Source organism: Agelaius phoeniceus, chromosome 2 (genome assembly GCF_051311805.1).
Source record: "Agelaius phoeniceus isolate bAgePho1 chromosome 2, bAgePho1.hap1, whole genome shotgun sequence".
Taxonomy (NCBI): Eukaryota; Metazoa; Chordata; class Aves; order Passeriformes; family Icteridae; genus Agelaius; species Agelaius phoeniceus.
The window spans coordinates 64,149,596-64,163,864 of NC_135266.1; the positions used below are offsets into that span (position 1 = coordinate 64,149,596).

Genomic DNA, 14,269 nt, shown 5'->3' on the forward strand with positions numbered 1-14,269 from the left:
GCAAACAAAACTATTGTACATGATATTTACGTCTTTGTTGCCTGGGAATCCTGTTGCTGCTCCACACCTCAGTCCAAACACTTGCTAAAAGCATGCAATGGTTTTTGCAGCTGCCTTGCAGTTTAGGAAGGATCAAGTCACAGAGGTGTGGATCAGAGAGCTGTGGTTCCTGAGTGGCTGAGGCAGCCATGAGTAGTCGGGAGGTGGTCGTTCTGATTGTGGGAGGTGTGAGGTTTGTAACCCGGGCTTCCACCTTGCAGCAGTTCCCTGAGTCCAGGCTGGCACGCATGGTGAGTGACGATGACCGGGAATTTAAACTGGTGAATGGAGAGTTTTTTGTGGACAGAGATGGAGCTTTGTTTAGTTACATCATGGACTTCTTGAGGACTCTCCAGGTGTCCTTACCAACTGATTTCTCAGACTATCAGAGGCTGCAGAGAGAAGCAGAATTCTATGGACTCTACTCCCTGGCCAACCTCCTGAGCCAAGAACATTTGCTGAAGCCTAGGCTGGAGATCTTGGAAGTGCGTTTTTCTCTCCAAAAAATGCAGGCCTTTTTCCGGATCTTTGGTTCCTGCAGTACCACCATTGAGGCACTAGCTGAGCAGATCACTGTGTTTACAGGGCAGCAGTCAGGACAGGGCTGGAACAGCCCTTTTCCTTCCCAGAAACCACTCGTTCCACTTCCTTTGGAAAGACCCTCTCATCATGATATGGTTTTTCTGTGTGGGACTGAGTATTCTGCTGGTGACCAGTTCATGGCCAGGTACTGTCCCGAGAGTGACTTCTCATTACAGACGTGTCTTTGTGACTTGCCGTTCATGAAGTGCACACTATGTGCTAGCAAAGCTCATTTTAAAGAAACTGAAAGAAAAGAAATATGTTTCCTTCTTTCTGTTCAATGTTATCTTTTTCTAGTTCTGAAACAGCCAGTTTAATTTGTTACACTGATTTGCCTGTTCTTCAGCTTCCTAAAGTACTGTTCTTGATGTTTGTTTATGAGTGCTCTTGGGTTTTTCTCTCTCTCTGCAATTTCCTCCTCACTCACTCTAGGATTTCACAGTATCGCCTTCCACAGAACATGAAAAACACAGTCAAATGAAGCAAAGGAAACAAAGTAAAGTAAATTACTGGGTGGAAGCCTAAAATCTCCACTAGCTTATGGTGCAAAAGGCTTTCATATGGAAAACAGGAAACAGAGAATGGCAAGAAGGGTTAAAAACTTCATTGAAACTGAGACAGCATTTTGGGGGCTGGAAAGCTTTTGTAGAACTTTTTATTAGGGGGAGGGAGAAAAGATAGATTATTAACTATATGCTTCACAGTGGATTTTCTTTGAATTCAGACCCAGGTTCTGTTTTTATTAAGATAACTGTGTATCAGTAATTTTTGTGATAGCCGTATTGTATTCTAATGACTACTTAGGTTTTTTTAAACTATCTTTTGCTGGATGTCTCTATTGTATAGAGACATGTTCTTACTGTATAAGAAAATGTTAACCTAATTTGTCCTCTGTGGCTATTAGAACATCTGGAATTTTATGGAAATTTCATTGAAATATTTCCAAAAATATTCTATTTGAATATATGAACCAACACAGCAGTCTTTTGATTGTTTTTTAAAGAAAATAAAGTTTGTCTTTCTTCCAGCTTTCTCTGGCTAAACAATTAGAATAAAAACTACTTTGCATTTGTGAAGCAATATATATGTTTGTGTGCCAAACCTTAACTTTGTAACATATTACTAATTTTAATGGACTAGCAATTGGTTGAGTAGGTTATGGCAACTTAAGTAGTGGGGAAAATATTTCTGATTTTTTCATTTATTTCTTCAGAATTGGTAAAAATTTCCCTTTGCAGATCAATAGAAAAGCTGATCTTGAGTAATGAAATAAGTAAAATTTGATTATGTTGCCTTGCTGAATTTCTATCTCCTTAGTCTTTGTGGTGACATGGACTTTTTTGCCTTTCTTGTGCTTTCCATGAATGTTTGGTGTACTTGGCTGTGAACTGTGGAACAGTTTCACCTGTCAGTTTATACATTTTGTAATAGTATTTTTACCTGACTTCTGCTCCTCAAAATGTCTGGATAGATTCTTACACTGTACTTTATATCAAATAAAATCATTTGAGGCCATGTGAAAATGATTTTCATATTCGTTACCACACGACCTGCTGTACAAGGTAACTTTGCAATAAATGTCACTGTTTGTAGAGAGAGATCCTGTGTGTTGGAGAGTGATGCTCTTGGGGTGAATGTGACTCTGCTGTCCATTGTTTACTCTTACCTGAAAAACTTGCAGCATTTCAGAGCCTGCCGCTTACTTCTTCTCTGTTGAGACAAGATGGCGGTTGTCACAGATATTTCTTAAGAAAGTAAATTTTGTGGTGGAGGAGGGTGTGAAAGGGAAGTGCTTATTCCCCAGCACATAACTGGATGAACTGAGAATTACTCTTAATGAAGGAAAGAGTCCAGTCATCCTTAAAAGAAGAAAAAAATATCTGGAGCCTTGGTTGCTGTAAGCACGGTGCAGCTGGGCTGATCTGTGCTGTAAAGTAGTTAAAGTGTGTTGTAACTGCTTTTTCCTTTTTTTTTTTTTCCCTCTGATTTTAGGTATGTTTCCATAAAGCCTGATAAGAGAAAGCTGATTAATGGTACTAACGTGCTGGGCCTGCTGCTTGACACTTTGCTCAAAGATGGATTTCGCCTCATAAGCACCAGGACAGTCCCCAGTGAAGAGAAGGCTGAATGCTACACTTTTGAAAGGATGAAGAGGGCAGCAGGCCTTGCCATCATGGTGAACCAAACCCCAGGGAGCTCTGGGGTAGCACAGGCAAGGAGAAGCCAAGTACAGAAAGGGAAATAAGGGCTTTTCCTTCCATCTTTTAAATATAGAAGAGGGATGTGTCAGCACTAGTGACCTTTTCTTTTTGTTGTTTTGGCATGTTTGAAACTGCCGCTATTGAGGGAAGTAACAAACACATTTTCTTTCAAGTATTAAGGGGGAAAAATTGCTTTCTTGCTTTTTACCACTCTACCCTCTTTAAGTAAAAGAAGCCCAGATTCAATACTGGGTTTGTGGACCAGATTTCAGAAATTCCAAGAGTTGTTTTTGTTTTTTCTCTGTGGCTAAAATTTACATGAAGACTCACAAAGCATCAGCCATTCCTTCCAGAAAACTGTTTTTATGTTCTGTACTAATCTGCTAGTAGATTTTAAAAACAGGGTAATACATGAAGATGATGCAACTTTCATCCCAACAGTTAGGAGAAGTGGCTGGGGGAGGAATGCAAACTCCATTAGTGCTGATTAGTGCTTCCACTCACTGACTCTCTTGCAGTTGGCTGAGGGCAGTGGGAGGGGAACATCCCGAGCTGTGCTGCTGTGTGGCTTTGTGAAAGCCATCACTGAAGTCTGTGAAATAATGTGTGACTGTCTCTTGTCCTCTCCTCCCACTCTAGTGGTATTAAGATGCTCTTTGGTTCTGAGAATTAAATTATAAAGATCTTTGTGAACAGAAGGTCAGTTAATTTTTAGTGCTTTCACCACAAAAAGGATGAAATGTGATGAACAGCCCTTCAGATGAAAGAGTTTGTACAGTTTCAAACAAAGTAGTGCAAAGGATTTTTTAGCACTTGTTAAGTACAACACTGTTGGAAGGCTTAGCAGAAGTGGCTTTAAGAGCCTTGTTAGTCCTGTGCAAAGCTTTGTAGAGATGCCAAAATTAGCTCAGGTACTGAGAGAGGTAAGTTAATGAAATTTTATAAATTAAGAATCTTTTGTCCTTCCATCAAGGCAGAGAAAGAAGATAGCAATAACTTCAGGGATTCATTAGTTGCATCTCAGTTTTGTTGCTGGTAAAACACAGAATTCACAGAATGACTATGTTGTAAGAGACCTTAAAGATCATTGAGTCCAACCCATGCCCCTACACCTCAACTAAACCATGGCATCAAGTGTCACATCTAGTCTGGTTTTAAACACATCCAGGGATGGTGATTCCACCACCTCCCCAGGCAGACCATTCCAGAACGTTGAGTCTCCGTGAAAAACTTTTTCCTACTATCCAACCTATATTTCCTTTGATGCATCTTGAGACAGCACCATCTTCCCAAGGCTTAGAATAGCCCAGGAGAACCACTTTGGGCTTTCTTGGCTGACCAGTCAGATCTGGCTTTTCATTAGTTTTAAAATGTGAATGCATTACTTTATTTGCAGCACTTGATAATGGGGGTGGGACTCAGCCATCTGTTTCTTGCCTTAAGGAGTTTCAGTGAAATGGATCTTTCCAGACTGGAAAGAAGTGCCACTATTGGACACCTCTTTTCTTTGGCTACTGCTCTGAGGCATTTCTGCTTGACCCAAGTTCAGAAGCCCAGTGAGGTCTTCTTTGCTTGTTCTAGAGCTGTTTGAGTTGAGAATAATATGATTATGGGACTACATCTCCCAAGCTGCTTACAGGTTATGTAATGAATGTAAGAGTGAATGCTTCCACTTCAAATGGGATTTTTTTGGTCAGTTATGTCAGTGTATTCATATTTGTCTTGAAGTAAGATATTTCTTACAGTGAGAACCATCATTCACAGAACAACCTCCCCACAGATGTGGTGGAGTCTCCCTTGTTAGAAATTTTGAAGAGGATGCTAAATGATTTCATGGAGGCTCTGTGTCACATGAAAGGCTACACCAGATGATCTTTTGAGTTCCCTTCCAGCCTGGTCTGTTCCATGATTCTGTGGAGCCCTTCTGTGAAGGTCTGTGCCAGAAAGCCTATCATGGTGGGCTTTGAGGTCAGACCACTGTTGGGTGACAGAGCAGACAGGCTGTGTGGGATGCCTGTCCCCACAAATTGCTGTGCTGCATACAACGCTCCATGTTTGGAAACAATGTTGATTATTGGGTGAGTTACTGGTTGTGGATATTGTAGGTGAAGAGACTAGCCAGTGTGAAGCACGAGACAAAAAAAAAGCAAATTCTTACAAGGAAAGTTAAAAAATTAGACTTGAGGCTGTATTTAGACATTATGCCCTAGATGATCACCAATAGCAGTGATGTAAGCTGAGACAAGTTTCAGAACACCTCACAGTAACAATTACACTGTTTCACCTACCACAAAAGTAGGGACTTTGTTTTCCATGCTGCAGCAGCCACTTTGAAAATTGAAGTTTGGATTCCAATTTTTTTTAATAAAGTGAAAGAAAAGACAAATACTTCAATTTTTAAAGAGCCCCAAAATTTTTACCTATGCAATCATCCATGTTCCATGTCTTTGGGAAAATGAATGTTTGATACAACCATTTTGGTAACACTTTATGATGGGCTGAACACATGGGTTAATTTTTATTTAGCACAGCATCATTCTATGAATGCAATATTTGGCTCTGGAAAATATACCAGTGCAAGTTGCTGTCATTTAAAGAACCATATGTGCTTTACCCTTGGGTAACAGTGTGCTGTGGCTCTGTGCTTCTTTTGGAAGCAAAACACATGACCATCAACAAGCTTATGCTCCCAGAGTTCTTCCAGCATTTATTCTTACTTAGCTCTGAACTGAGAAGTATCACCTTCTGTCATTTTGTATTCCTGCAGAGAACGTGATTAGGCTCTTACACAATGCTTTCACTTTGTTGGGATTTTTTTGTTTGTTTTTTTTAACTGATAGTCCTTAAATAAGTTTGACAGCATGTGTGTGAACAACCTGATAGAAATCTGTTGAAAGCTTCTGACTGATACCAGTAGGATACCCATGACTTCAATGAAAGATTGATGGAATAAATTAATTGAATTTAAGCTGCTTCTTCAAGGAAAACTCCTTACTGGGTTTCCTTATACAGAAAAAGGAAACAGTGATGGTAGAGCTACAGGTGTTGTGTAGTTTCAAGCTACAACTAAATAGCAGTAATTATGGAGGAACAGGTGAAATTATGTTTATTTGCAGACAAATTATTATAAAAATAGCACTGATTTACTAGGAGGATCTTCAGCTGGCCTCCACCTTGCGAGGTTATTTATGCTACTGTAAAGTGTTGTTGAGTCAGGATGGCAAATTTTCTGTGCCCTCTTTGAAGTGGTATGCAGTGTAACCTGCAGGCACCAAGGCAGGAATTTAGAAATAGTGGCCAATGTTTTTACTGCTCCTTCCCTTCTGAAGCCCCAAACAAGCAGGGATGCAGTAGAGAGCAGTCTGTGTGGTGTGTGCTCAGCAGTTATTCTCACAGAAGGGAACAGCTGTACAAGTGAATTTGGCTGGTAGGAACTATGAGTCTGAGTGATTTTAGAAGCTGCTTCTCAAAACCAGATTATGTGCTAAACTGAGTACTTCCACCCAAACCTTGGCAGGCAATTCAACTCTGGTATCTCACAACACAATCTTTGCTAGACTAGCAGTGTGCTGTAGGTGACTTGGTTGTGCTTTTACATGTGACAGAACCAGAAGCTCTGATTGCTCACATCTAGCTCTCTTTTTGATTAAATGGGAATGGGATTTTGAGTAATTTAGACCTTTATTTTCCAATAAAAGTAATTTGTTATCCTTGACATAATCCACTTCTTTAAGTCATTGCCAACTTTCTCAAGAGAATTCCTTTCTTTCCTATGAAGGTGCAAAATTTGCTGATTTCAGTAAACTTCACTGCTATATTTGCCTTTTTATTCTTCCCTGGATTCAGCAGAAATTTGCAAACTGTTCCACTGCCTGTAAATGCTAGAAAGGAACTGTCACAGTGCTGGGGCAGGCAGCCCCCATGCTCACTCACAATGAGCTCTCTGTGGCTTTGTAACAGGCAAACAGACAGAGCCACAGAGCCATAGGGGAAAAAGAAACTGAATGGTGAGGCAGCACCATCATCCTGTCCCACTCACGGGGACTGCAGTTTACATGGTAGAAGGAGATCATCCAAAATGAGGTGATAGCTTGTGGGATTTGCAAAAGGCAGATGATTCAGAAAAACAACGCCTCAATTTGCTTTACACTTCCTCATCTTAATCACTTTTCCCTCCTTTAAAATTGGGTGTCATCCTGTGTTTCTATATTCAAGACTGTCAAGGGCTTTGCCAGTACAATCTTGTGATGCAGGTTGGATGTCCCAAAAGGACAGAGGTACCACACACTTTTTCCATCCCCCTGTTCTTGCACCATGTAACTGTGTTGGCTTCCTTTTCTAGTAATGGGTAACATTTTTTGTGCTTTTAAGTAACTTTTTGTCTCCTTCTTTACACACTGAGAAGTCTCTCTTGTGTTGTACTTATCCCTTTCAGGGACATGTCATTTATTTACCACTTGAATTGTTCAGTATCCTGCTGATACCAGGAAGGACAGAGTCTGTTGTGAAATACTTTCTTGTTCCTTGGGTATTGATTTCAATGACACTTCATGAGGGTTTTTGTTTCTTTGGGAAGTGCAGTCACTGCATTCTTATAGGTTCTGCAGTCAGCACTCATGTGATTGTATAAATGATTAAGGTGTTTAAATAAAGCTCTATAAATAGATATAATAGACTAAGATACTATTAGGTAGGATCTTAGATACAAAGACTGATCTCTCTGTGCTGGCCATAGTACTAGGAAGTTTTCCCCTTTGCTAAATAATTCCAAACCATTTTCCACTTACCTTCAAAACTGAATTTCATGGAAGTAGTAGAAGATCCTCCCTACAATGCTGTATATGAGGAATTAATAGCCATAGGGCAAAACAATGATGCTGCAGTAACTGCATCATGCCCAATGATAGAAACTTCTGTCAACTTTGGAGAAACTTTTCTGCCCAGTGAACTCTTCCCAGTTTCTACCTATTTTGGTTGGTTTCCAGCTTTCCAGTGCTCATAAATAACTCCCTTAATCTGACCTGAGCAAGTCTGATGTGCTTTTCAGTCTCTTGAGTTGGTAAGTCTCAGGTACATCCAACATAACCTGGGTGATATTTTGTTTTGACCCACAGCTGAATTCAGTACCAGAAAGCCACCAGGGCGGATCAAAAGTTCTGTTTGAGTTCACCACAAAGAGTTCATAACTTTGAATAATTTCTTATTTTTAAAATTTGTTCCTAGATTGCTGAAAAGTGTTACTAAATATTCATTGAGAAACAAGCTGGGAATTATCCAAGAAGAGGAGGGAGGCTCAGTGCTTCTTACTCCTCCTCTCTGATTTGTGCTGAACCATTGCCAGGCTTTAACTTTACAAGGTTTATTTTTATCGATTTTCAACAATAAACAGTGGGAGTATCTTCAATAAAAGATTTACAGTGCAGTGAAGAAATACAACTCCCTACCACGTAGTATATTGATCTATTCCCAAATGCTACTGAAACAGCCTATAAAACCCCAAATGAAGTCCAATGATGGAGAACTTCCTCTCTCTAGTGACAGATGCATATGACTGTTATGTCTTCAGAAGACAATAAAAGGGAAGGGAGTGACTCTGCTTCTTTGACCATATCTTCAACAGCCCGGTTAAATCTGTCAGCTCAATGTAATCCACATAAATAACGAATTTGGGAACCAAGGGAACTGCTGGTGTGTCTGAAGATTCCCATTCTTTGAAGCTGCCTTTCCTGCTGCAGTCAGACCATAATTAGTCACAGGAGGCCTTGTTGTAACTAGTACATGGATGGACCAACGATTTGAATAGTCTGGTTCTGGCAGAAGATATGCCTGGAGTCCTGAATATTCTCAAATGGGTGGGTGAGAAGTAAATCACAAGTCATCATATAAAATTCAAATAAATCTGACTTCTATAAAAAAAGGTCAGTTTTAGACCATCATGTAGTTTCTGCTGAAATAACCTCCTGAAGTGTGATCTGATGTGTAAATTTTTCCAAGAATCCTTCCTCCATTTCTACTTTGTTTTCAATCTAATGGAATGGTTCAATAATTGGTGTCTTTTTTCTGGTCAGAAGGATGATGATTGTAGCCCTAAAGGTTGGAAACTGTAATGTGTACAAGTCTGCTGTAGAAAATTAATTTTGGGCTTTGCTTTCTAAGCAAGTTACTGTTACAGCAGTCAGCTGAGTGCTTGCTGAAACTGTGAAGAATTAAACATTGCAACATTGTTCCATCCTGATTCTCCACTGGAAAAAAAAAAAGGCAATAGATTGGAAACATCAAGTCTGGGGTTTTACTGGTATTTGGAGTCAGGAACTGAGTTTTCTTTGAATTTCAAAGGCAGTTTGTAGCTTTTATTGAGGGCCTTCTGAAAAGGCTGGTTTATGGTTTTTGTTTTTGTTCCCCAGTGATATCTAAACTGAGTAATAAAATAATTGCTGACAAACCGGTTTATTTACAATGTTGTATTCAACAATAAACAGAATGCATGCTGATCCTTCCATCCTTTAATCTTTGTGGTTTTACTATGTCTTCAGCTTGCTCCTCAGCTGGGTCCTGGTAGAACAGAGGAAGGGGCTACGTGGTAAGGGGCAGGCAGAGATCCACAGAAGGAGGCAAACTCACTTCCTTCCCCTTACAGAGAGGAACTAAAGGAATAAAATTAGGCTGGAAAGAGTCATAGCCTTTGTGGAACCAAAGAGACACAACTTACTCTATTGAGGGGAGGACAGAGCTGCCAGAAATGTCAATGCCACAGGACAAGGAAAAGCAGATCTCACAGTGGTGAACAAATAGGTGGGTAATACCTGCTATACAAACCTGGAAATGGCACAGAATAACATGGACAGGAGACTTAAACGTTCATGAAACTATAGGGATGTTTTATTTTTTTCCAATGTGTTAGGTTAATGCATCTATAGAATATCTTCCAGTAATAATTCACATACCTGAAGAAGAAAATTTCTCTTTAGGAAGTAATTTCTGCATATGTGCTGTGAAGTGAAACATTGCAGGATCCAGACATCAGATGGATTAGTCATGTTGATACCTCACACCTGGAAAGAGAAGCTAAGCTTTTGGAGATCAAATAGATAAACTTCGAAGATCAGAATAACATCACTGTTTTGGTAGTTCTGGGGTGATAAGCCTACTGAATACTTCCTGGATATGTCTTGTTGGTGGCCTTTGTTTCAATGCCAGTTGCACTATGGTGAGCACTAACCCTGTCAGTAAGTTCCTAGTTTTCCATAAACTGGAAAGGTATTTCCTGGAACAGACTGGTTTACCTTTTCTCCATTTGCAAATCTATCCTTAAGCCATATGATATTCAATTGCTACCTACAGTTGTTCAAAACATTATCTTCTGAAGATGGCTCAGTAAACCATGGATTTCCAGAACACATTAATAGCTTAAATATGGACATGTCAAGAATGTAGGGGAAACATTGTATCTCTGTGGTCCCTGATGTAACAGAAGCTTCTTCCACCATTGGTTAGGCTAAAACTGCTTTCTGCTCCTATTTTATAAGATTTGACAATTGAAGTGTGATAGTGCAATCTAGACTTCACTGTCCATATACAGTCTCCAAATCTCCACAAATACATGTTTGTGGAAAACTATAATCTTTTTGTCTTTTTGCAAGATTCTTTTTTTGGAGACTCCCTGCTGAAAAAGGCAGTTCCAGGCAGGCACAGGAACACTTGAACAACTCCTCTTTTGGCTATAGTTTGCCCTCATAAGCTGTGCTATAAGAGTGTCTTGTGCTAAGCTATTGAAAGTCTGACCCCTGGTATCACAGAATCGTTTGGGTTGGAAGGAACCTTAAAGATTATCTGGTTCCAACCCCTCTGCCATGGGCAGGGACACCTTCCACTACACCAGGTTGCTTCAAGCCCCATTCAACCTGCTCTTGAACAATTCTAGGAATGGGGCCTCCACAGCTTCTCTGGGCAACCTGTGCCAGTGCCTCACCACCCCCTGACCCATGATCCATGCTCTCAGTGAGCTTCTGAGGTAGGATCTGAGATTGAATAGAAAAGCTGAATGTTATGTCAAGTCACAGAAGGCTAACAGTTTGGATCATCTCTGTTTTGTGCAGGGATCTATGCTGACTTCTTGCCTGCCCTCAGGACCAAGAAAAGCCATGAGTGAAGGATGTAATGACAGTTCTTAGATCACTTACGCAGTGTTCAGGACATGCAAGCGTATGTGGGTTTTTGTTCTTCTGAAACAGGCAGTGACAAGCACACAGGTCTTATACTGGAGGCAATGACACCTGCTAGAAAGATGACACAGTTCCTTCAGGCAGGGTGGGTAACAGTGTGGAAATAACTTTTGAAAGCTCAGAACTCTCAGGGCTTTCTAACTTGGTAGTGATAAACTGCTGGCTGAAAACATTTCTCTGTATCTGATCTTTCAGCTGTACGTATTTACACTTCTTGAGATCTGGGACAGCCTAATTGAATATTGTACTGGAATTGGAATTGGCTCACTACCACCTTTCCCCATCCCTTTTTAAGAGAGAAAAAGGGAATCTCTTTTCCATAGGAAAAGAAGCAGTGCTACCAATGATCTACCATACTCTCATAAAACACCTTGAGACCAAAAGGAGTCAATGAGTGACTAAAATAGAATACACAAATCTCTGTGACAGTTGGTAGGCTTTAACATATTATAAAACCATTTCAGTGCTTGAAAGGAAGAGGTACAACTTTAAAAACATTCCAAATGTTCTGGTGCAAACAGTCAGATACTGCCATATGGATGAAATAAGCAGATGAACTGCAACACACAAGGAAGTTGTCTTTTTTTTGTTTTTTTCTCTTTAAGTCTTGTGCTGCTTTGTTGGAGGGCATGCAGGCCTGCAGGGTTGGAAAGCCTATGGTCTTGTGATGCCTGTAGCTGGCAACTTGTCTTGGGGATCTAAGAGTGTGTACAACCCTGTCTATACAAAGAGAATGCAAAGCATTGAATAGGTCATTGTGCTTCAGAAAACCCATAAAGAAATACTTCTTCTCAAGATGTCTGTCTCTGGAAATGTTACCGCTGCCATAAAGGCTCTCTATTGCACCATATCTAAATTCCTTTCTAGATGTCTGTGGCAATGCTTACCATTTCAAATTAGCATTTGCAATACTAACTAATAATAGTCTAGAGACCCTCATTTTCAAAAGGTAATTATTTCTGCAGCAGAGATAAAACTTCAGCACCTTTTTGCTATAAGTGTCAATATTTGCTGTCACTGGAGGCAGTTTTCACAGAATCACTTAGCTTGGGAAAGACCTCTGAGATCAAATACAATCTATGACCAACTGAACACCACCTTGCAACTGGACCATGGCACCAAGTGCCACATCCAATCTTTTCTTAAACACCTCCAGGGATGGTGACTGCACCACTGCCCTGAGCAGCCCATTCCAATATCTAACCACCCTTTCTGACAAGAAATTCCTCCTAATGTCCAATCTAAATCTCCCCTGGTACAGTTTGAGGCCATTTCCTCTCATCCTGTTGCTTGTTACCTGGAAGAACAAACAAGTTCTCTGCAATTACCTAAAATGATGTTGCAGCAAGGTGTCAGTCAGTCACCCAGGGTGTCAGTCTTTTTTCCCAGATAACAAGTGACAAGATGAGAGGAAATGGCCTCAAGTTGTGATAGTGTAGGTTTAGATTGGATAGCAGGAAAACTTTCTTCACTGAAAGGGCAGTTAGGCACTGGAACAGGTTGCCCAGGGAGGTGGTGAAATCACCATCCCTTGGAAAGCTCAAAAGGCATGTGGGTGTGGCACTTGGGGATATGGTTTAGTGGCAAGCATGGTGGTGCTGGGTTAATGGTTGGACTTGAGATCTTGGAGGTCTTTTCCAACCTTAACACTTCTGAATCTGTGAGATGCTAAAAAACACAGGAAGTTCCCATCTCTATAAGCTGCCCTAGTGCGAGCCACACCTACATCTACTGGTGTAGGATGTCCAGCTAACAGAACTGTACAGAACATTTCAGTCTTCTGGTTCTGACTAAACACAGGAGTGTTTTATATGGAACTAGTCCTACAGGATGCTGGAAGCTTATAAAAATGATCTCTGACTACCAGCAGAGTAGAGAATGTTTGAATCAATACTGAAGGCCAGACACCCATTGAAGTTTGAGGGGTGATTCTGAGCCTGATTTCTCTGATGAAGCTCAAGTATTCAAAAGTGATTCAACCTTGCTATAATTTTGGTGCTACATTGCTACTGATAATTTCTCTAGAATTATGGCCAAGGAATCAAAGTACTGTAGACCACTGTATCATGAAAATTCCAGCTCTGTATGATTGGACTGCCTGGTGTTCCCAGGTCTGAACTGTACTTCAGAAGAATTTATGTAGGATAACATCAGGATCTGTTTTGCAAATGTTCTGTTCCTTGTCTCCATCTAATCAAGGTCTAGCCATGTTAGGAGACTTGCTGACAGCCTAGGACAAGGAGTTAGAAAAGCAAAAGAGCTCTGGTCTTTCTCAAGTGTTTCTGCTCAGGCAAACTAGAACCAGAGGCCAGGTGCCTGTATCACTTGTGACATCTTGAGGCAAGATGTTTCACTTGCTCAGCCTCCTTAGAAGATACATGTGATGCTCATCAACTCAAGTAAAGTGTATCTTATGTAGACAGTCTTTAATGACACCACAACATTACACAGCAAATGTCTGAATGCTAGGGAGGTCATGCTCATTCATGGGGTATGTGCAGACATGGAATTCTTCCTAGGCTGAAGCAATTTCTCCAACCAAAGTGGAAAAAACCCAAACCCAACAAACCAGAGATGCTACAGTTTCTTAACTAAACCACATCTTAACAGTTATTGAAGTGTTAATATAAACAAGTAAGAAAGTAAAGTAAGAAAAAATTAATGAAGATTAGTGAAAAATAAAATTACTACTATCATTGGCTAATGAAAAGCTTTCTGTAGCCACTGGCAGTCTGAAGAATGAGGGGCTGGTTTAACACTACTCTTGCACAAAGAAATGCAGTTATTGCTTTTACAGGTGCTGCTGAAAAATGTTCTGCTCTCTTGGTATTCATGGGTACCGATGGCTTCCTGCAGCGCCCCTGTATCAATGCACAACACACACACAGAAAAGAACTACAAGTATTCTTAAAGGTGTTAGAATTCAGGAGGATATTTTTTTAGTTTTGTCTATGTAATATCCAGAGCCAGATGAAAGAAGGTGTCACAGGTAAAGAAGTTGAATATAAATCATTTGGTTTTAACATAAAGGGTGACAGAGAAATTCCTATCTCAAGGATGTGCCTTATGGGAATTCACAGTAGTTTCCCCAGGCCTAGATGTCTCAAAAGAAGAGCCTATTGAAAGCCTGAGAAACTCAAATCATAAATCACTAGGACCAGGTGCTGTTTTTAAAAGAATCCTGCAGTACACATGGAAAAAACTAGAGATAAAATTAGGATTCTG

The 14,269-nt window shown here is 40.3% G+C and overlaps 1 protein-coding gene across 1 annotated transcript; it reads left to right on the forward strand.

Annotated features, from left to right (window-relative positions):
• Positions 1–124: 124 nt before the first annotated feature.
• Positions 125–9,319, forward strand: KCNRG (potassium channel regulator). Its single transcript, XM_054654453.2, has 2 exons — positions 125–766; positions 2,614–9,319. Exons 1-2 carry the CDS (start codon positions 189–191, stop codon positions 2,864–2,866), a joined length of 831 nt encoding a protein of 276 aa, XP_054510428.2. The 5' UTR covers positions 125–188; the 3' UTR covers positions 2,867–9,319.
• Positions 9,320–14,269: the final 4,950 nt, after the last annotated feature.